The sequence below is a fragment of the Euwallacea similis genome, chromosome 32 (genome assembly GCF_039881205.1).
Source record: "Euwallacea similis isolate ESF13 chromosome 32, ESF131.1, whole genome shotgun sequence".
Classification (NCBI taxonomy): Eukaryota; Metazoa; Arthropoda; class Insecta; order Coleoptera; family Curculionidae; genus Euwallacea; species Euwallacea similis.
Window position 1 is genome coordinate 1,473,822 of NC_089640.1, and position 23,270 is coordinate 1,497,091.

A 23,270-nucleotide genomic window follows, 5' to 3' on the forward strand; every position below is an offset into this window, starting at 1 on the left:
CATTAGCGGCTTCTAAGCTATCTTGTCGCGTTAAAGCGTAGCACTTAGAGGCATGGTCGCTGGGCTTTTATTAGAGCCCAGCCATTGTATTCGTTTGGCGGTACCTTTAATTTAGATTCGCAATTTTAGTCCGACAAAGAATAGTGCTGGAAATCCCAATCACAAAATAACTTCCCTCAGCCGAAGATGGGTGTTAAGCGCCGGGAATTCCAACAGTATTACCCAATGGCTGGGGTTGTCCATGGGCGTAACATCAGTTTCTTAAACTCACTTTGAACATTTAAACTAATAAATAACATAACTATAATCCATGATATAACAATACGTCGCAAGTCCTAACAGTCAGTTCGACTATCGAGATCTTTGCGGAAATTACACTCTCCTAATTTAGGAGGCCGAAACTGAACCTTTTCAACTAGATCGTCCAGTAAATTTTTGATTTTCAAATCGATTCTCCATTGGAAAACCTTTGAGCTGCGAAAATTCCAATATCCGCATAACAATTGTTATTCGTACAATATTAATTAAATTGTTTATTTGGAGGCACTTTATCTTCCAGTTTATCGTTCAATATCTGAAATACGGGTTTTGGTAATTAAATTTTGGCTTTGATAGCAAAAACAGCTCGACGAATCTTCTCAAACAAGATTCAAAAGTCACAGTTCGTGGTCAAAATGTGCATATTTCTAAGGAGTTCTGTGAAGCATGTAATGTACAGTGAACGCTGCGGGAGCTTGAGGATGAGGATTGCCCGATTGTGCCATGGAAAGCGGAGGAGAACTTTAGTTTTCGATGTTTCGAAAGGAATTGTGATTTTTCCAGAAAAGGAAAAGGTAATATACAGAAAGGGAAAATATACAGGGTGCCGCTGAAGAGGCTCCCGCATTCATACTGGTTAGTAAAGCAAATCCAACAGCTTCCTGCATATGGCATTCAGTAACTTTTCACTAATTCATCCCGATTCCGTATTCAAAGCATAATTCCTTACTAATTAATGGAAATAACTAATGGCCCAAAAGCTCAGTCAGAACGTGCAATTTCAATAATTTATCCCCTTCATAAATATTGTATCATACAAAATGCATTTCCGTGATGCAACGTGTGACGCTACATCATCACAGAAATTTAGATAAATGGAAATCAATATGCATAATAATAGGCAAAATGTGGGTATTTATACCAAAGCGACCAGATGGGGCAGATCCAAGGAAACTAACAGGAGAAAACCGAGTTCCTATCCGGGTGGTTAGATGGCCATAGTGGCTTTGCCTGGATATTATTCCAGGCGGCGTTGCCAACGCGTGGCTATGTAAACCATGAGGGTTGGTTTTCCAATGTGATGAATTAAATCTGTATAATAAACCAACAAACTAATAATGTCGACTCGGCAAGGCTTAGAAGTGGAAGAAGACCTCTTCTTGAATGTCTGCGTGGGATGTGAAGCCGCAAAGTGGCAGCAGAAAGGGATACACAAGTAATTTGGTATCTGACTGCTCATAGACGGTCTAAGGAAAATACCATATGGTCGATTTATCACGTAGTTGATGGCTTAGAGATGCAAAGAAATGGGAATTTGATAATACTGTCATTCAGCGGTCAGTTGTAGAACCAAATCTTCAATATCGAATAAGTCATGAGTTTTCAAAAAATCGGAATCTTCAGTGCCAAAAAACTCTTTGCCACCGGGGTTTATTCCGGTCTCGACCCCAATTTAGGGTTAAATTTCTATCTTCCCTCTTTAAACCTGGTGTCGCAACCTTTTTGCTCCTTCCAGCCCCCTTTGACCCCGTAAGTCGGTTTATTTGAATTCCTGCGCAAGCCCATAAACATCCGGCTCGTTCTCCCCGTTAACAGTATTTTCCTGGAGATCCGGCAACCCCGAACCGGCGATTTCCACTCTGCGTGACGTCATCCACCGGGAGAAGAACAAAATCAATCCGTACTCGCGCCGTGGAAAATCGACCACCGTATGACCTATATATAGATATGCCGCCATTGTGAAAAACCCCAGCTCCGTCCCAAGTGAAAAATCCAATTTTCAGTGCCCCATAACATCTTTCCACGGGGTAAGTCGATCCTTCATTGTGCACGTTCGTTTGTGTCGCTTGCCCTGCATCGCTTACCGGGTTGAGAGCGGAAAATCGGGACGGGCCTGCCGGATAGTCGAAAGGGGTTAAATTAGAGTGAGTTGTTAATTGTTTTTAAGGGAAGACGTTCTCAATTGAGGGTGGACCGGTTTGGGGTCGTAGAAAGTTATTTTGAATTGGAAATTTGTTGCTTTGAAAAAAAGTTATTTTCGCTGAGCAGGTTTTTGATGGAAGTTTAAGGGCTGCGAGACAACGTCTTAAAGATGACGAAGAAATTTTCAATTTGGGGGAATTATCGGGAATTAGGGGAGCACTGCTATGGCCCACAAAGGCTTAAAATAGCCGCACAAAAATTATTGATTTTTTCCCGTTAAAAGTAAATTTTTGAGTTTCCAAACCCTACGAGAGTAGCTGCACGCTATCCAACCCCAACATAAGGGCTTTTTTTAGTTTGGCGACATTCATAAATCAATGCTAAAATCCGATTGTTATCACACTAGGTAGTAATTATCGGAGTAACAGGTTTAATTCACGGTTTGGGTGTTTGTTGATCAATGAATGGGAGTTGCGTTTATAAGCACTCGTTTTCTGCATTGATGCTTATCAATGCGTTCTAATGGAATTTCGAATATATTGGGGTGATAGCTGGCTGGTTCACCTACGGTGGGCAAAGACAGCTGATTTGGCAATTACTGACGAAATCATGAGGATGAGGACGAGGATGAGGACGCGTCCCAAATTTCATGTATCAGAGTAGAGATAGCAACGTTTCACTGTATGCTTCAAGTGGCTAATGAAGATTTCTTCATACATCTGTGTATCTCCTCTCTCTAATTTACGTTGAATTTGTGCCCCTCTTCCAAATCCATTTATGTCTGTATGCTTAGTGTTCGTTAATCGCAGCTAGAAAAATGAAAAATGGACGCTGAGGGAACGATAGATAAGTCCCGATATACCCAGCAGAATTAGCTGCAAAACATTGTTTATTTTGGTTTTATCGCCAGTCATTTAGTAAACATATCTGTATGTTAGCTATAGTCATGATGAAATGATAAGGTGATGGATGTTCGAACTGACTGAGTACACATAGCACTTCAAATTTTGAATGTTCCTCTTCAAACCTTGATGCCTGAGGCATATCACGAAGAGTTGACTTATGGAGTAATGGAGAAATGTCTCCTTATGTGTGGTTTTCCTTCCCTCCCTGCATGCCTGTATGTATGTACACCCACCGAATCTTTCCAAGCTGAAATAAGGCCTTTCATATTTTAACCTTTGGGATTAGTGTCGTAGGAAGCGGTGGGATTCTAAAGTGATGGATAAAGACCTATTTACGCATCGTTCTCTCGCGTCTTTGGATTCCTAAACAATTTTCCTATGCGTGGTCTAGTAAGCTGTAAGATTGCCGCTTAGTTTGCTCAAATTAGAAAAAAATTGACAGTTTGAACTTGTGTTACAATGTCGAGCCTCACTTAAGGCTCATCCCGCAAGACCCCGCTAATTACATAAAATTGTCCATTTCCAAACTGGCTGCATAAATAGCTCTTCTGACGTTCAAATTCTAAGACAAATAGTCCTCATTAAAGTCCTTCTCAAAGTCGAAAATGGCCGCCTTTTCTAGAATTTCTATTTATAGCTTAGAAGGCGTCTGAGGCCTCTTTAGTCTGTATTTTCCATCCTAATTTCTTCCATTGCTCTTGTCTTATGAAACAATGAATTCATTGCTCTCAAAAATCTTTTATGGCCTGAAATGCACGCAAGCTTTCTGAAACGAACCCCTTCATTACACATTTACAAACGACTTCTTGGATCTATACATCTCAATTCGGTCGTAAAACTGGTTCGAAGTGATATCTGCTTCAAATTCACCCTGATGGCGTAGCTTATCGCGACAAAAGTACGATTTTTCATACATTATGTGTCAGCCAAATAAAATCAATGCGGCATCTAGGCCGGAAATAGAACGACGACCACATGTTACTGATCTCCGCAAAAAGTCTTTCCAGAGTGTAAGAAAATTGGGTCAAACTGCTCAACTAATTGACGCCAAACAGGCCCATTTCATATCTGACACGCTGCTTTAGGTCACGAGACGCTTATTATTAAAATGCAGATTTATAAGCATGAAAAATGTTAAAATGAGCATGTAAAAAAAGAGGAAATTTTCGCAAAATATGCAAGGTAAAATGGCATGAGACTTGATAGAGGTGGAAGAATTAAGACTCAACAAATTTATATTTTCTTTATTGACATGAACATTTGATTATTGACATAAACATGAATTAACATTTACAGTGAGAACATACTAGTTTTGGTCAATGGTTGGTGCGGGATCCTGCGGTCCGACCTGGACCGTCGGGACCTTCGTCGGCAGGAATTCCCCGGTTCCTAAACCGCTGAAAACCGAACCCTTCATTATTTATATATCAAAAAAGTCATGCATTGTTTATATGACTCTTTTCGTTGAAAATGAGCTGTGCAACCGTTTTCTAAAGTAACTTCCTATCGTCATAGGTCACCTTGTGTATTTGACATAAGTTTGTCATAAAAAATAGCGTATTATGGAGTAAAAAATTGCGGAATTAATGATTTTTCGAAAGTTGCCAACATTAAATTTCACAAATAAAAAAAAACACTGAGCAAAGGAAACGGTCGAAAGTGTTTCGTAGGCAAATGAAGAACACTCAGAAAAGCCATTAGCGGGGAAATACAAGCTTAATAAGCCGCTATCAGAGTTTTATTGTGTTGTTAACGATACGATGGAGTTACCATTATTATTTTTATCTCTCGATATTTTATCGATTTCCCAGATAGACAACACCAAGCGATCCGTCGGTTTATGGGCCGTTTAGGTAGAAATCGGGCAATAAATTTTCTATGGGGAAATAACATTCATATGTAGGTCCCATACAATCAGTTTCTCACATAAAGAGATATTGGCTTATTGAATTGTTGACTTTGAATGTAGCTTTATTCATACTGGAAATTGGGTCGCAAAATTAGCTACAACTAGGTCGCAAACTGTCCCAACAAAAAATTGTTTAGCCAAAAAGGTCAGACAATTAAGGGTATTGTTTAGATGGAATATAGTTCGATATAGCTGGGTAGTTGTAGAAAAATCATCTGAAGGTACGTATGACAATGCTGTTAGTTATTTTCAGACAATGGACCTCGAACTCCAATTGAGGGCGGCTGAGGCACGTCGAGCAGACCTGGAAAGACAACATCAAGAGGCCCTCAGCGTGCTGGCAGGGTGTGGTCCAGACACGTTAGAGGCCCGCCAATCAAGGGTCAGAGAGCTGGACAAAAAAATTGCTCTCGAAAATGTCAGGTAATCATATTATTAATCTAAATTTCAAAATTCCTCCCTCCTGGGGAGGAAAAGGTCACTTTTCTTCCCGCCGGTATCGCAACACAAGGCTTGCCGATATCAAGCTCTAGAAGGCTTGAGATTGGCAGGTTCCCTTGTTAGACCATGCCGGTCTCATGTAGGGACCTCGCACCTCTTATGCTTACTGAAATCCTCATGGTTAAGTTTTAAGAGAAACGCAAAGTTGCGCAATTTTACTCCAATTTGACCGATTTGGGATTTTCCACTAGATGCGAAGAACTCCAGCTTGAGCTGAGTTCCGCTACACGTACTCGGGGCCCAACTTCTGCCGGTTTGTCAGGTCTGACCTCGAACTACTCTACTGGGCAGCACCAGCCTTGGTCCCAATCTAAAGGTACTGAGATTGAAAAAATTATGGCAAAAATAGAGCAGGATAACAGAATATTAGCTGAGTTAGACCATAGTCGCAGTACTACACTAGGTGAGTTTTAGTTCTGCTTTTTTCGTAGTTGTACACACGGTTTGTCGTCAGCTTCGTAGTTTTCTGTTTTGTGTCAAGTAGTACTGGACCTGCGCTGGTAGAAGTGTAGTTTGCTCACCTTTCCCATCTATGTTCTACCATTCCATCACATTGCTCCAATGACACTTAATAATAAAAGCCAATTGCGTGATCCCTATAGCTGTTTGGTGTCGGTAACTAGTGATCAAAGCCATTACTGACCTGAAACGTTGTTGTTCACATAGGTCAAGGACTGGCAACAAGTGTCAGTTCTCATGCTTTAGGAGAATGTAGCCCGCCAATTTCACCGATAACTATGTCGCATACTACTCCGAACATTTATCCGACCAATACTTCGCTAGGCGGTCAGCATAGCTACAACGCAGGTACCGCTAGCGCTACTTTAGGTTTAGGTTTTTCAAACTTTGCCAGCGAGATGGTTTCCATAGAAAAGACAAAATCAGAGGAGAACATTGGCCAGTTTATCCATTGAAATTACCTCGTGGCAAAGTTGCCAGGAGCTTGAAAAACCGGGTCTTAGACACATTCCAAATTATGCTAATGAATGATCTTCGTGAGATTAACAATGTAGTTATACGAGAAAATCCTTTCAGGGGTTCTTTCAAGTACTGGTGCTGCATACATCTCGAATCCCGCAAGCGTTGGCAACTACAATACTTCCACGTACAACAGCCTAGGGCAGCACTATGGTACTAGTAAATCTTTGATGGGTGCCACAGGGATTAGCAGTCTTGGGCATCATTCCATAAGTATGGGCGCTAGTGGGATGGGACAGCAATCGGTTTTAGGTACTATCGAGTGTTTGATTCGTTTGAGGCACTTTAACAAGGCTTTTTCAGGAACATTGATTCAGCCTATGTCGACTTTAGGGGGCAACGTCATTGGGGGAGCTTCGCTTCCATCCTCTGGTTTAGGAACTTCCATTGTACCTCCCACGAATTACGCCACTAGTACCATAGCTAATACTACCTTCACCAATCCGTTGGCGTCCTCTAATCCTAGCAGAATGTTAGGTGAGTTTTAGTAATTAAAGGCCGGAGATTATTAAATTTTAATTCAAAATATTGCAGGTCAAGTGTCTTCTTACAATAACCCGTCGTTCAGCAACCCCATTACAAGTACCCTAAACCAGTACTCGACTCTGAATCAGTACTCAAATCCTCTTCCAATCGTCACTACCAGTTACACCAATGCAGTGACGTTTTCCAACCCTCTAAGTTCCCATTTTAACAGCTTAGGAACTCCTGGCATGAATATTAAGCTGAAAGCTATTGATGACGTTGATTTGGGTAAGTGGGGACCAAAAACTCTCATTAACGAACTTTTTCATTGTAAGCGAAAAATGTATTCCGTTCAATTAGAGCACTATTTTGGTAGTTGACAAACTATCGATTGAGATTCGAGAATCTTCATTCATTAAGCTCAGTTAAATTATTCATGAGACAGCCGGCAATATCCTGTTAGAAGGTGCTAGTCCACGCTGGTAGAAACATGAGTATTTTTCTGCCCGACAAATTAGTCGCAAATAAGCAGGTCGTTAAATTACGCTTTGATAAAATTCCTATTTTGAAGAAAATCCTCTTTTGGAAGATAATTTTGTTACACGGGTTTCATAACGCTGCAAATCTCATAACACAGTCCTTTTCCCCTTTTTTAATATATTAAGAATACCCATGAATACATTAAGATGGGTCCGAAAGAATTCGCTTTCTGATCTCTGATCGAGCAAATATGAAATCGCTTAAATTACGATTCACTTAAGTCCTAAGGGCCACCAGATTAATATACTGGTAACTTTAACTAGAAGATAATTTTTCATCGGGAATCACCCAGTATTACCACACCCGTCACTGTTACACCTACTAAAATTAGCCACTCCATCAAAGAAGTTCATATTCACACATTCACTTATAAGCACCTCCTCATGTACATGTGCATAACTCCCACAACCACTCCTTTCAAAACCCTCATATTTTCCACTTTCCAAATCATCGCATCAATCATCCTTCAGCCACACTCCCCAATCTCATCCCCTTTTTCCCACCAGGTCAACGAAGGGTGGCCACCCCCGTAACCCCACACCCTCCCCCTTGGACAGGGACGTTGGGTATTACTGACCTGCGCCCGCGCATGCTTACAGATGGCTTGGACTCGGATTGGAGCGGAGGGGCGACTCTTGGGGGCATCCAAACCGGTGACAGGAGCTTTTTGAATGGGCAGCAGGTTCCTGATGGTCAAGTAGATATGCTAGACATTCCAGGGAAAGGGAGATGTTCAGTTTATATTGCTAGGTTAGTTATCAATAGCTGAGTTAGACACTTCTGACCATATTTCTGTAGGTTTTCTTATGAGCCCGAACCAGAGTCAGAAGAGGAATTGAGCATTGTGGCAGGAGATTACTTGTTGGTGTGGGGGGAGCCTATGGGGCCTGGCGGGTACCTGGACGCAGAACTTCTGGATGGTCGGCGTGGATTGGTGCCTGCCCACTTCGTTCAGCGGCTAATTGGTGGGTTTTCGTTTTAACCCTCACTCAAATCAAATAAACTCCCTAATAGGTGACGATCTTCTGGAGTTCCATCAAGCAGTGCTTTCCACTTTGCGCGAGGAGGAAATCAACCAAGAGAACTTTGCTGCTGATGTAGCAAGGCTGAACGAATTGGCAGAGATAGCAGAACAGCAAGAAGATGATAACAGTGGCCCTGAAGGTGAGGCAGGTAGGATCACTCATGCATGAGCAGAGTCATACATCATTTCATTTGATTGAGGCGTGTGATAGTGATGACTGTTTGCTTAAGACTTTTTGAAATCGAATAATACTAGGATTGATGGCTGGATTACATTACATTCTCTAGAGCTTAGGTAGTTATCCCATGCGTGTCAGATGATGAAGGCCCTGAATGTCATGAAGTCATGAGCAATTTGAGCAATGTGTGTACAGAGGGGCACTCATCGTCTATCACAACGTGGTTTTTGCAAAGAATAATGTAAGTTTAACGGTTATATTGGCGTACACAGTCCAGTTACATCAGAGTGAGTACCGTTTAGAAAGTGAATTTATGCTGAATTTCGTGGGTGTTTGTCATAGTTTTAGTATTATATTATTGCAGCTTGAATTGATTTAAGTATTCACATTTGTTAGGAATTTTGAAAACAAGTTCAAGAGGCACATGGATAGTTAAAATAGATCTAACGTAATTGAGTACTTACACTACAGCTACAGTAACTCGTAAAGAGTAATACATCTAATCTTGGTTACTTAGAAAGCAGTTTGGTAATAGTGGCACGCTATTATAGCCTTAATTTTGGTTTATCTTTAACATTTCGTTGCTGTTTGGCCAATTTAGCGTTTTAAGCGTTCTGGACTTAGTGGTAGTCAGCGTTCGGTTAAAAATGGTCTTCGCTTAGGCGAGTCTTCTTAAAACGATTTCTAATGCTTGATCGCAATTATTTGTGAAGCTGAAGGTGATTTTTAACTGAACCTCCCGTTTCTTGGCAAAGTGGCGCAGGCTTTGTCATTTTTTGAAAAATTAATTTTAGCCGGCTCTAGATGCCGAGTATCCCCCCTGCACCCTTTTGAACACCCCTGCCATATATGTAAATTTAGCTAGTTAAGAACAACAAGCTTTCAGCCCTAAAGAATTGTTAGTTATATTAATAGATGACTAGTATGCATGAAAACGAGCTTTCAGTAAGTACCTACGTATAACTTTTAACGATAAGCATATTGGTAATAAATTATGAACATCCATTTGTCCACGGCAAGGCCTGTGAACCTTACAGCACAACAGATGCTATCGAGCGTGGTAGAATGACGAATTGCTTTTGCACACCTCGCTCAAGCTAAGCCCAACAACGCTTAACTCGACTAAAACGGCCACATCCAAAGCTTCCTAGGCACTTTAGACTGATTTTAGAGTTTCACCTCACAGCTGATCTGCTGTTTTCCGTACTAGTGCCTGCTCCCAGGCAGCTAACCCTGGAACGACAGCTCAACAAGAGCGTTCTGATCAGCTGGACTGCCCCTGAAAATGTTGGTCCGAATCAGATCGAAAGTTACCACGTATACGTAGATGGAGTGCTCAAAGCTACAGTTAAAGCCACTGAGAGGACAAGAGCTTTAGTTGAGGGCGTCGATAGCAACAGAGTGAGTATACTGAATTTGGATGCACCGAATCGGGGAGAATGGTGAATTCTGTTCAGCCACATCGCATCAGCGTTCGCTCAGTGACAGCCAATCGACGTACCTCACGTGACGCAGCTTGTACCATGATCATAGGCCGAGACACGCATCAATTAGGACCTAGTGCCGTGAGGGCTTCCAATATAACCTCAACCTCAGCGGTAATAAGTTGGTTACCAGCCAACTCAAACCATCAGCACGTAGTATGCGTTAACAACGTGGAGGTGAGGACTGTGAAGCCGGGGGTTTACAGGCATACGATCACCGGTAAAGCTCTGCGGAACAATTCGATTTTTGATAATTTAGGAGTCTGTTCTATTAGGTTTGGCACCGAATACCCAGTATAGAGTGACTGTGCGGGCAAAACATCACCGATCTGCACAAAATGTGGCAAATTTAGCCGAGGAATTGCCCATGCCTGCAGCTGCGCATACGGATTTTAGGACACTTCCGAAGGGGCTGCCCGACCCTCCTAGTGACATCTTAGTCGAGCCCGGTAGAGAACTAATTCCTCCAAATATTCAGGCATCACTATAATTGAGTTTACCAAATAGGGCCTCAGGACGGGACACTTTTAGTTACATGGCATCCCATCACAACACCACACCACCCGGGTTCTAGCATCACCGGATATGCAGTATATGCTGATGGAAAGAAGGTGACAGACGTAGACAGTCCCACAGGTATAAAACACCTTTTAGAGAACTTGAGGCAGTAAAGGTAAAATGACTTTCCTAGGCGACCACGCCCTGATAGATATCTCGAAGCTCCTGGGCCTCAATCCCCGTCATGTGACAGTGCGCACTAAAGCTCGCGATAGTCAATCAGCTGATAGTGTCCCCACAGCTATACCTGTAAGTGTGCTACGTGGGGGCCCTGCCCGCAGGCAGCAGCCTCACAGTGCAGTCATGCCTGCCCACTTGCGTCAGCAAATGCCTAGGAGTCAGCAGCCTGGCCAACAAGTAGGTGTATTTGATTTGACCTAAAAAAATACGTTGCGTGACAAATTGGTGATACCCTGTGGACTTGTATAGGGTGATTTCACATAAGATTTGGTTTTCGCTTTCAGGTTATTGAGCCTGACGAAAACTTAAGTGATAAAGAGATCTTCCCAAACTCGCAGGTCCATAGGCAGCAGCAAAGTGGTATTCCCTCAATAGGTAACACAAGCATGACCGATTACTGAGTACGGTATCTATGATATTTCTTTAATTATTAACGAAGAGATATAATCAAGTTTTGAAACCTTCATTAAAGCATTGCAATGTCGTTTATATCTCTTTTCAAGAAGATTAAGAGTTTTTTAATTGCGTAGATTGAATAAGACATAGATCATCTTGGCATGAGAATGGTTAGTAGTTGGTTTACGCGCTTATAGAAGTCCGAGTAGAGAGCCATTTTACCATGAGCAGATTCTGTTAACCACGAGAAGTAAGTGAAAAAATACATAAAACGTTAACAGGATTTGCATCTAATGCGATTATATTCTTTAGATTATGTTAGGTCTGTGGAATATTTACTTGATAAAGGCCTTTTTGTGCACTAATGTCTATGGAACGCTTTAGAATCTATAAGGAAAGTAAATATTTCAACAGGCACCAATAAGTGTACCATAGAGATAGTAAAGTCTTGGCGCTCTACATCTCCTATCTCTATAGTAGATAATTGCCAATGGTATACTTAGATCTTGAGTTTTAGAGAGATCTTAGATTCTTGGTGTCGAAATTCCAAATCTACTAACCGCTTAGGCCAAAAATTTCTCTCCCAAACGAACCTTTAGCTCCCCGATCGCTTACAGAAATAACGAAAGAAAATTACGACCCCAACATGTCTGAAGACGAACTGGATTCTAGAAACAGGAGATTCAATAGGAACCAGCCCAGGCAGGTCCAGAATCCTGGACAGCCCCAGCAGAATGTGCAAGGGGTCGCGGGTCAGACTTCGCAACAGTATTATCCCGGGGGTCAGCAAGGTATTGTATGAGTGTGAATTAAAGAGCAACTTTGACATTACTATACACAGTTAAATCGATTGATTCTCAACCATTCTAATCTCAGAAATTCGAGTTTTTCTAAGTCGTCACTATCAGAATCCCAGGGGGAAATATACCATAAAAACTATTTACATGAGATGAGGTTCTATAGGTAACCTAGAAATTATTTGCGACTGATCAAGATAGTTTTTTTCATCAGAAAACTTGACCAAGTTCACAAGCCTGTAACTTCTAAAGAAAAGAATCCAGAAGATTCATCTTCCGGCATTCTGAACCTCTAAATAGACTCTTCAATTGTCTGAGATATGAATTCATTCTGATGAGTACTGTGGAAATGCGAGAAAATAGAAGCTGACCATCTCATGATATGCAAAAAAATCGGCTCTAGATCTCGATCGAGTTCACAAGACCGTAAATTCTAAAGAAAGAACTGCAGAAGGTTCATTTTCCGGCATTTTGAGCCTTTAGGTAGATTTTTTAATTGTCTGAAATATGAGCTGATTCTGATGACTATTATGGAAATACGAGAAGATAGAAACTGACCACACTTCATGACGGGCTAATATCGACTCAAGAATTCGACCAAACATTTAAACCAATGGATCAACAACCAGGTTCTAAATATAAAAAATTATTAAGGAAGAAATTACTTTTATGAATAGAAATTCATCTGAACCTGAATTGAACTGAAAGCTCTTATACGTCCTCAGAAATCTCTAGGGAGATCCAAAATTTCAATTTTTTGCAGAATTCGAAAGGAAGGAAAAATTGGTCGAGGTGGTATAAGGCATTTCAACCATCAACCACGTTTTTTTTTTTTTTTTTGAGGAAAAATGTTGCCTGTATCTCGATAGCCAAAACCCTAAACAAGAAGGAATAATTTACATTTTTGCCTTCTCTATCTTCTTTTTTATTTTTCTTTCAGTTCTTATACACTGCCAATTGTCAATTTTTCATCCCGATGTTCTCATCTTTGTCTTGTTCGTGCGTGAATTTTCAAACACCTAAAACGCTTCTAATTTACTCTTCATCATATCCAATTACACGTCTTCCAGTGCAGGTAGGTACTGCTGAAGTTTTTAACACTGATTTAATTTTGAATTTAATAGCTAGATTATGGAGTTTTATAAGAAGAATGAAAAGCTCATTTTAGTGATAGTGTTCAAAAATCCCATTAGCTACTAGCGTTAAATAGAGCATTAGGTAATTCTCCTGTATCCCGTATTATCAAGCCCTTATAAACCCCGTTTACATAGAACCTCTCACTTTACGTCCAAAGCTACCAGAGAATATCTAATTTAAAGTTGCCTTTACAGTGGTCCAAAATCAGCGCCAAAACCAGATAATGCGCAACCAGCAGCCCGTCATGCGTCCATCCCCCAACAACCCTCAAAGCAAAATAAGAGACCAAAACACCAAGCCAAAGTATTTTGTGGCTTTATTCGACTACGACCCTGCTACCATGTCTCCAAATCCAGACGCTTGTGATGAAGAACTGCCTTTTTCCGAGGGGGATACCATTAAAGTGTGGGGTGAGAAAGATGCTGATGGGTTCTACTGGGGGGAATGCCGAGGTCAGTAAAGCTGCCCCTAATTTTCCTGCGGCTCTTTGAGCATTAAAATTATAGGCAGGAGAGGGTTCGTGCCCCACAATATGGTAATGGAACTCGACAACCATAGCAACCAAGCATTACAGCAACACAACAATCAGTCTTTGCAACAACCAATGAACCAATCGGTGAGGCGAATGGTGGCATTATACGATTACGACCCTCAGGAACTGAGTCCTAATGTAGATGCGGAAGTAAGTGTCTACAAGAACTCGTATTGATATCCTAGACAGAAATTATAGAACATTTTACAACGCACTCTACCAAATGCCTTTAAACCCAACTGCAGGTAGAGCTGAGCTTCACCACTGGGCAGATCATTACGGTCTTCGGGGAAATGGACGAAGATGGATTTTATAATGCTGAAATTGATGGAGTACGAGGACTTGTACCTTCGAATTTCTTAGCAGATGCTCCTGACCAGTTTGGAGCGGGAGGCCCCAATCAAGGCCAACCGAGAGGAGGTAATTGAAGGTGTTACAGTCGAAACGGAAATGATGGGCTGACATGCTTGGTCCGAATTAGATAATTTCGCAGGTAGGAACCAACCCCAGCCGCGGGGAGTTGGACCGGGAGCCAGAGGCCCTCCTCCTCCTCCCAGAGAAAATCAGATGAGAGGGGCAGTCAGCGGTACGCAGAATCGAGGCAAAGGTATGCTAGATTCTTATTACGTATTTTGTTTGGTTTGGCGGACTCAAGAATTTCATGAAGTTAGGAACTAGGCAGAGCTACATTTCGATACAAATTGTTCATTTCAGATTATTCATTTAGGATTAATTAAGCTAGGATTATACTCATCACACACTTGCTCTTCCCTCGATTGTGAGGTTTTTCTAACTTTATTTTGGGTTTTCTGTTGATGGGCCGAGGAAGAGTACATCGCCGGATGTAATTTACCGTTAGGATTCCTTTCAAAAGACACCATACACATTCTATGTTTGTAAGAGATTGACACTGTATTTTTGTGTTTTCTCGCAAGCGTGTGATGTAACAGATTTATTTTCGATACAGTTTGTCACCCAATTTTTCTGTGTTGAAAATAGGTTGTTGTTAGCTTTAATTGTTTGCCATAAATAGCTTCGCCGCTCATGGAAATTTCTTCAGTATGGATATGGTGTGCTATTTATGGCGTGTAATCTCAATGTATGAATTTGCACTAATATCAGATTGCCAATTGCTAGCTCTAACTTTTCTACCTCTTTAACTCGCCTTAATTCAAAAGACAATTTTACTGCTAATTACGTAATAGCTGGTTTCCATACCGTACAATGTCTCATATGTTCAGTCAGTCATACCTCCACTGAGGTTTATTTAGAGTCGCTTAGTTAAAGTATTTATTATAAGCTCATCAGCCACTATTGATTTCAGATAATCGAAAACATGAAATATTCATCTTCGTTATTTCACATAAAAATCACTTTGTATGTAGAAACAGCTTTTCCGTAACAACCATTGAAGACCTCGGTAATGGGTGTAATTTCAAGGCAAATACTGGTTAAATGAGTAATCAGTTAATACCATCCTGGATATGGATGACTGAATGAAAGAAGTAATTAATAGATAAAAACCGACTGGTGAAGAACAATCAATGCAAGGAGATCAATAGGATTTTGCATCGATAACTGACCACAAAATGAAATATAAGGATAACTGGAAATAGGGTAGGCTTTAACCAAGTGTATCCAGATAAGCTGGCACATCATTCCAGATCACTCAGATTATGAGCATATTTACTTAGGACCATCCTGCAAGTCTCATTAAATTACCTCAAACGGCTTGAGATAGTAACAATGTTCCAGATTTTTTCCATACTGTATAGATTTTATTAACTACTGAAATTTGATCATTTTCACTTTTACGACACTCTTATGACCTAAAACTGAAGAAGGTAAAGCCGAGAAGTAAATATATTTTGTCTTTTGAATTAAAACAAGAACGGCGTAGCAGACTGTGATATGTTGGACTTTCCCTGTATATTCAAACGAATGCAACTTGAAAAACTTAATTACATTCATTAGAGGGTACACTAAGGAGGTGGTGGAAAGTTGACCTAAAAGATAGTTTCCATGGAAATCACATTGAGCAACCAACCTCCTGGAACAGGAGAGTTTTCAGAAGGCGAAAGCGTTAAGTCCTGATCTTCATTTCCCTGACTTACTTAGTTACTTATATTGTACGCAAATAGCCACAAAATAGGGCAGATAACTGAAGAAAGTTTCCCAATATCACAGTTTAAACATGCAGACTGCGAAGTGCCTAATCCGTACGTTTCCATGGAAGCTACATTTTTGTTGACCTTGATAGCGTAGGGGTCGCTAAATCGACCTACATGGCAACTTTACCTGGAAGATTGTTTCTATGAAAACCACGAAACTGGCGAGCACTCTACTTCAACGCTTGCGTGGATCCTATCCTTCAGGTGAACTTGCCAGTATCTTACCCTAAGAGCCAGTACCTCTGGCAACCTGACGTATAACCTTTGACAACTATATCTAGAATTTCCATGAAAACCAAACAAAACTTTGCTTCTTCTCCTCAAATTGGAAAATTATCTTTTCCAGTTGTTTGGCCCTTTATAATTTAGCCCTAAAGAACTGAAGATCCAACATATCACATGACTACGCTCCAAAAAACAATCTCTGTCCGCTATTCGCTGATCAGACGCAGGGTTGCCACATTGCCTGACCGTTGTTCGTTTGTCTGTCTGTTGGTCTAGATGCCTGCCACCTGTTGTATAGCTCCTCTCAGTTAGACTCATCCTTCAACAACACTCAAGCATCGATGTCGAACACCAACAACACTTCTACCGAGCACCAACAGGTATATTTGTTACTCTGTCTCTCAGATTCTTTCTCTCGCTTCGCTTCGTTCTTCACTTCTTTTTTGTTATTTCGCTTTGCCTGTTTGATGTCAGAGCTGTTGCTACTTTTGCACTCCAAAATATTTTGGATACTTAGAGGGTAGCCAGAGCTAGAATGATTGCATTTTGGTGTTAGAACGCTTCATTACGTTACTTTTTTGCTGGTAATTTATTGTTATGTTTATTACGCTAGTGGTTTGTGATAGCGCGTTTGAGGGCATTATTGGGAAGACGATGTTGTAAAACTCCGCTTCCACGTTAGTTTGTAACATGGATGTGCTTGCTGCATGAGAATACTGATTTTTGGTAAAAACATACAAAACTGTTCCAAAAATACCCGACAAATGAAACTGCTTTTTTAATTGTAATTTTAATGTGTAAAACATAATTACACGTTATTTTGCTAGGATTTTAATATCGAATGCTAATTTAAAGGTTGTTTTGAATAGGACTAATTTGTTTTAGAATATCTTAGACTTAGCTCTAAATAGACGTTTTTGATAGTTTGTTGGCGATCTAGTCATTACTTATTGCTTTGGGATTTTTATCTGGAGCATTTTTTGACCTTTTAGGACGTCCTAAGTTGCCCAAATCCCTTACAATCCCAAAGAAATATTTTTCAAAATTATTGTTTTTATGGGATTTATTACAAAAATAAAAGGGCAATTAATTTATTTTTAATTCCAGTGGAAAACTAAGGAAACTTAATGAGTTGTACTCATTATTAACGAAAATTCTCTCTTTCCGCTCCTCCTTTCCCTTTTCCTCATTTAATCTCCCATAGGATCAAAGGGTTATACCCAAGCAGCCTCGTCAGCTTTATTAAATGCTCAGGGCTTTGTGTGTCAAAAGTACTTCTACTTCCCACCTCTTTCAATCAATCAATCAATAAGTGCTTCTTAAGTTTAAATTATTTTCTTGACACACTTAGAGATCTAACATTCCATAGTTTCTATCGTATCGTGGTGTACATTTTCCTATCTGACCTATTTTAGTAATTTCTTCAACATTCTTCAATGATCCTGCGAGCTCTGGATGTTGTGAAGATCATCGTTTTCAGTCAATTTGATTTGGCCTTAAACCTTTCAAGAACTTGTAAAAAGAAGTTGTTTCTCTGTTGTGTCTTCACCCATCATATCAATTAAAGCCAGAGAGTTTAAGCGTCTGGATAACCATTTGCTTGGCAATATGATAAGGGCCAAATTATTAATGTGCTGCCAATTTTAACAGCACACTAATTTCCATGAAGCTGTTCAGATCTAAGATTTCTATGGAAACTAGCTTCCTGTTAAAGTTAACTGCACAATGATATTTTAGCCCTAAAGAAGTTCTGCCCAATCCCCTGCAACTACCCCGCAAAAGCCTAATTCTTGCTTGAATTTAAAGGGGAGGCTTCGAGGGATGCTGAGACCCGGGCCTGGTAACCAATCCCAAATGCAAACGACACAGCCCAACCAATCGCAGCCATTCGGCCAACCAATTTCCCAGAACACCTCGATGGGTGGGCTGTTCTCCAGCATCACAGGGTCCGGCCAATCGCAACCAATCAACCAACAGACCTACGGCCAGCCGAACCCACAGAACCAAAGGATACAGCATAAGGGGGTGCCCCAAGTCCTTCCTAACGTCGGAGGGATGGCTTCAAGTGGGGTGCAACCTCAACCAGGCGCCGGAGGGGTGCCAGGAGGTCCAAATTTAATGCAGAAGCTCAACGAAATTACCGCACCAGGTGGTGATATCTTGTCGAAGGGGAAGGAACTTATTTTTATGAAATTTGGCTTGGGGGGTAAATAACCCTTGAACAACTGGGGCCTGGTGCTTTTTAGGTGTTGTTCCAGACTTCTAATGGTGGTCGTAGGGTGAGTACTGAAAGTACTCCACTATATAAAAATTAGCTAGCAAGGGCAAACGCCATCTGTAATGTAAAATATTGAATAATCATTTAATATCGGCTTTTGATATCACAAAGGGAGTGTCGAAATAGGGTAAGGCGTGGTAATGATGCGTTGTTGACACTTGTTCGCTTTTGTGGGAGGTTTTGGAGATGCTGCGTTTATGTAGATCATGGGAGGATAATAAGACAATAATAGCCTTTACTATACATATATATGAAAATTCATTATAACTTATGAAATTGCTTTACCGTAGGATAAATTAATTAAATATTGTTATTATTGATTAGATAATTTACCCCTTTTGCGTGGCTGTTACATAATTAGACACTTTGTTGGTGCAATTTCAAACAAACGTTTCATATATTGCATATAAGCGCACCATTTCCAAAATAGCCCTTTGCTGCAAGTCACATACAGGGTGCCTCGTTATGCACACCCCCTTAATAATTTTGTACAAAAACTCTAGGGTTTTATCTAAAGATCTGAAGACACCCTATTTAAAATATATAGGGTGTACCAAAAAGCGTGGCAGAGCGAGCTTTTGCTTTCTTAAATGGAACACCCTGTATATTTTTTAAAACATCGCGGATTCGAGGGTTGCAAGGATATATCATCACTTCTCGACGAACCATGAAACGCAATTAATTTTTTTAAAATCTATTGCAAAAGGCCAATTAAGGAAGCTCGTTTTTTTAAAAAAGCGTCGAAGATAAATTTGAAATCGCCTTGATGCAGATTATTGAAATTTTGCAAATATGATGGCTCTCCCACTTAGCAAAGTGAACGTTTGGTTTGCAGTACTTTTTTGGTGCACCCTGTATATTTCAAATAAGGTGCGAGCAAATATTTAGGTAAAACTCATACAACACAATTTTGAGAGGGAGCGTTTTTAGCGAGCCACCCGGTACTACATAAATTATTGTAAAATTTTGTATGTGAGGGTTTATCGTGCAACAGGGAGCAATTGAAACAGTCTTAGTTTAACAGTGTTTATAAGAATATACCACAACACAGGGTGTTTCATAATAGTATGTCAAAAATTCGAGACGTGAATTTGTGGACGATTTTAAGAAAACAAGTCCATGTGAACATTGGTTCTTTTTCGCTTCATCTCTGAAATACAGGATGATAAAAAATTATATATTTTTTAGTTTTTTCCTAATAAAACGAAAACGTTATGAAATATATTCAAGAGACCTTTTATTTGACAGAAATATAAAACATTCAGAAAATTATTTTTATTTCTTTAAAAACCAGTAGTGTATCATATTTTTCGTTTAAAATGTTCAGGGACACATCAGTAATGACACCACTGGTAAAATTAAAAACATTGTTTTCCCCTTAAAAAATGTGTCTCTATACATATTTTAAGCCCCCAAACTTTCATAAAAATATTTTATACCGGAACGGACTCATTAGGAAAACGCTAAAAAAAGAATAATTTTTTATTACCTTATAATTCAGACAGGAGGGGAAAATGGACCCATGCTTATATGAATTCTTTTTCTTCAAGTCGTCCACAAATTCACTCCCTGAATTTTGTCCATACTATTATGAAACACCCTGTAACTGGTAGGTGTAACGCAAGCATATTTACATCTGTTGCAACATAAGTCACCACATACATAGCAAGGAAAAACTACTTTTCATAGTTACTCACTTAAATCTATTTATGAACAATGCAATCGTACAGGATGTATCAAAAACACTAGTCAACACATTCCTTGTCAAGCCCCCTTTCTCTCCAATCCATTTTGACATACCTTGTACCATACTATAATTAAACATTAGCTTTTAATACTAATAACATAATATATCTGTATGTAAATTTTTCAATAGCGTTATACTATTATAGGGTGATCTAGAGAATGCAAAACGAATCAAAGGCTGTTCAAGGGGGCGTAATGATCGTTCTAGATCTCCTTCACTTAAAAATTCGTAACTTCTTTAAACAAAAATATAATATTGACTGAAATCTTTTTCTATATGTATAAAAAGACATATTTTGTCCGAAGAATTGAATATACAGGGTGTGTCAAGTCCTAGCACTATGCAAACGTCGGGGACATCCAAGGTGTGTATCATTAAACTTGCCACACTCTATAGATTTCCGCCAGTTTCTCTTATGTATGCCTATAATAAGTATATTCGACAAATTCCAAAATGTTAATAAAAAAAACTCGTGTTCAAAAAGCTTCTATGGTTACCCATACTGCTTGACTTTGTTACCATATCTTACATGTAAAATCTATGATATATTTAATGAACGTAACAGTATTAATCACTTAAAGGTCATCACGACAAGTCGGTTTTAAGTACAAACAGAAATTAAGAAGACCAAGTATCTTAATACTAAAGCGTAGACTTATTTTCAATTATTATTATTCATAAGATTTCAAACTGTTACGTAGATTTTTTATTGGAATGTGTTGGTGGATTGACAAGTATCGCAGTTTTCACAAAACGTAATTTCAATGACTTCTTGAGTCCTCGTTTTAGACCTTTTAGGTTCAAACTGTCGCCATTTTAAGTTCACAATTGCCAAATGAGCGCATGCGCGTACTGAGAGCTCGCTAATTTGACAATCACAGGAATAGTTTGACAAGTAATTCGTCAAATATCAACTAGTTGAACTTTTATGGAATTCTAGAGCCCCTTTTTGGGAGCCCTTTTCTATTAGCCAATTTAGTACTTTTTAGTAAGCAGGAATGGCAAGAATTTTTGCCCTGCTTTCCGCAATGGAAAATCGTCATCAGTATCTATGAATTATCTCGGACTCTTTCGCAAACGTGAATCAATCAAAGAATCGTTAGTAGTGTAAATATGTATGTCCTCGCTCGGAAATCATATCTTCTTATAGCATCTTCCAGTATGGAACATCGACGAGCTTCAAATTTCTTCATGTCTTCTAACTCCACTAAGGTTACAAAATGCATGTAGGTTACTGCAAAGTATTGTTCAGGGAAATTTTTGACGACGCAAGTACCTGTCGGTTAACTCTCGGCCGACTGTAATTAAATCAACTGTCGGCCGATTCAAAATCTTCGAGTCTACAAGCTGGCTTAATTTAAAATTCGCAATTTCGAGGTCAAAATTTGGAAATTTCTGCATTTATGAACCACAAAAATCCTCATCGTTTTGAATATCAATTGGCGAGGCAAATTCAGTACCCGATTCCTCCATATTGAATTGAAAGGAATTTTAGAGAAGGTTTCTATGTAACTGATCTCCTAGCTTTCAGAACTATTTTAATGTTCCACATTAATCCTCCTTTCTAAAACTGTCCAAAGCTCCTCTACCAGATGAAGATGATGGAGTGCTCAGCAAGAGTTTCTAATGACAGAAGCTTGGTGCTTTGAATTGAAGTGTTCATCTTTTGATTTTTGCAAGTTATCTTATTGATTCAGTATTTTTGGAGATATGAGCCATTTAGCTTTCATTTTCTCGTGGAGATACCAAAGTTGTTTTCAGAGGTCCTAGAGAGAAGAAGCTCTAAAAAAAGGGGACAATGAGGATTTAGGATAACTGACTGTCAATTACGAGTAAATTTTAGATATAGAAGAGGACAAGAACACTTTTTTATCATTTCTGAAAACTATTCACCATTCTGATGGATTTTTTTTCCACACTTACTAGCTGGACATGAATATTGTGCTTGATATTCCCGAAATGAATTGATTTAAATGAGTCTTGGATACGTGGTCCAACATGCTCACTGCCCCTTGTGAATCCAGAAACACGTTATAATTTTAGAGGTTTTAGTGTTCCCATGTTCGTTTAATGACTTGTAGTCAGCGGAATGATTCGTTGCTCTTAAGTTTGGCACAACAGTTACCGTTAAACATGGCTTAAAATAAATTATAATGTACAGGTATTGTTAACTGAATGTTTGCTAAATGTATAATGAGTTGTGCCTTCTCGATCAGTTTATAAATAACGCACAAAATACAGTACGAAGTACGAAGGAAATGGTTTTTTAAGTACGACTTGGAGCTTTGGTGGACAGTTTCCTTGTAGTTAAAACATCATTTGCGAGTCGATCTCCAAGCAGCGGTTACGTTTTCTACTCCTGATTCAGTGTAACTTAAATTACCATTCTATGGCAACTGATTAACCCAAATTTTTGCCCAGCAAAGGTGCAGTAAAAGTCACGAATTTTTCCATTCAGTTTCTTGTTTTCCAGCAGGGAATTTTGTGATAATTACTTACTTTTGCCCGCATGATTCTTCGTGTATATAGTTATTATATTTCTGATAATAAATACGCTTTTATATTGTATAATTTGGAGGCGCGCGGGATGATCGCTTCATGGCACGTGCCTCTAATCTGAGCTTAGGAGGTAAATTACATGCGAAGCAGGCACTTCCCACGATGGAATCGGTCATCCCAAGTCTCAATACGGCTGAAAAGTAACATGTGAAAATAATCCGAAATATCTAACGAGACTCTTAACTTTATCACGGCCCCCAATTTCCAGATCCCTCATTATCGCGAAAGCAGCAATCAATAGAAGCGCACATCTAAACATGAGCAAACTTGTATCAGCAAAGTTAAGCGTCTCTGATTCAACTTACCGAATATTTAGTGATTTTTATGAATGGTTGTGAACTTGGTCAGCTGACATATCAAAATATGGCCGAGAAGTAAAGATTGTGTATGGGCCTGCTTGTTACAGAATTATAAAGAAAACTATCAATGTATTATACACACTGTATCGATAAAATGATGAAAATAAATCATTTACGAAGTTAGATGGTCCCTTTATCCGGTGCAGCCACGAAGCAATCAATCGGG

General features: G+C 39.6%; 1 protein-coding gene across 12 annotated transcripts; it reads left to right on the top strand.

The window, feature by feature from the left end:
• Window positions 1-1,945: 1,945 nt before the first annotated feature.
• Rbp (RIM-binding protein) lies at window positions 1,946-23,227 on the top strand. Of its 12 annotated transcripts, none has more exons than XM_066403964.1 (23): window positions 1,946-2,066; window positions 5,249-5,418; window positions 5,688-5,899; window positions 6,163-6,303; window positions 6,532-6,951; window positions 7,009-7,227; window positions 7,986-8,229; window positions 8,278-8,444; window positions 8,494-8,643; window positions 8,954-8,968; window positions 9,892-10,082; window positions 10,139-10,385; window positions 10,441-10,614; window positions 10,673-10,801; window positions 10,857-11,080; window positions 11,188-11,278; window positions 11,899-12,090; window positions 13,428-13,685; window positions 13,740-13,915; window positions 14,008-14,185; window positions 14,247-14,372; window positions 16,438-16,541; window positions 17,968-23,227. In XM_066403964.1, the coding sequence occupies exons 2-23, from the start codon at window positions 5,252-5,254 to the stop codon at window positions 18,373-18,375; spliced, it is 4,233 nt and encodes a 1,410-aa protein (XP_066260061.1). In that variant the 5' UTR covers window positions 1,946-2,066; window positions 5,249-5,251; the 3' UTR covers window positions 18,376-23,227. The 12 variants fall into 12 exon arrangements, with proteins under 12 accessions (XP_066260061.1, XP_066260067.1, XP_066260058.1 ...); XM_066403970.1 differs by lacking the exon at window positions 8,954-8,968 and having other exon boundaries at window positions 6,532-6,726; window positions 6,778-6,951; window positions 8,494-8,652; window positions 9,868-10,082; XM_066403961.1 differs by lacking the exon at window positions 8,954-8,968 and having other exon boundaries at window positions 8,494-8,652; window positions 9,868-10,082.
• The last annotated feature ends 43 nt before the right edge of the window (window positions 23,228-23,270 follow it).

Bases quoted from the DNA above. Each gene is read 5' to 3' on its own strand.
- Rbp (XM_066403961.1), top strand. From the start codon at position 5,252: ATGGACCTCGAACTCCAATTGAGGGCGGCTGAGGCACGTCGAGCAGAC. The intron at 11,279-11,898 runs GTAACACAAGCA...ACGAACCTTTAG, and splicing joins AAGTGGTATTCCCTCAATAG to CTCCCCGATCGCTTACAGAA. The intron at 14,373-16,437 runs GTATGCTAGATT...CTGTTGGTCTAG, and splicing joins TACGCAGAATCGAGGCAAAG to ATGCCTGCCACCTGTTGTAT.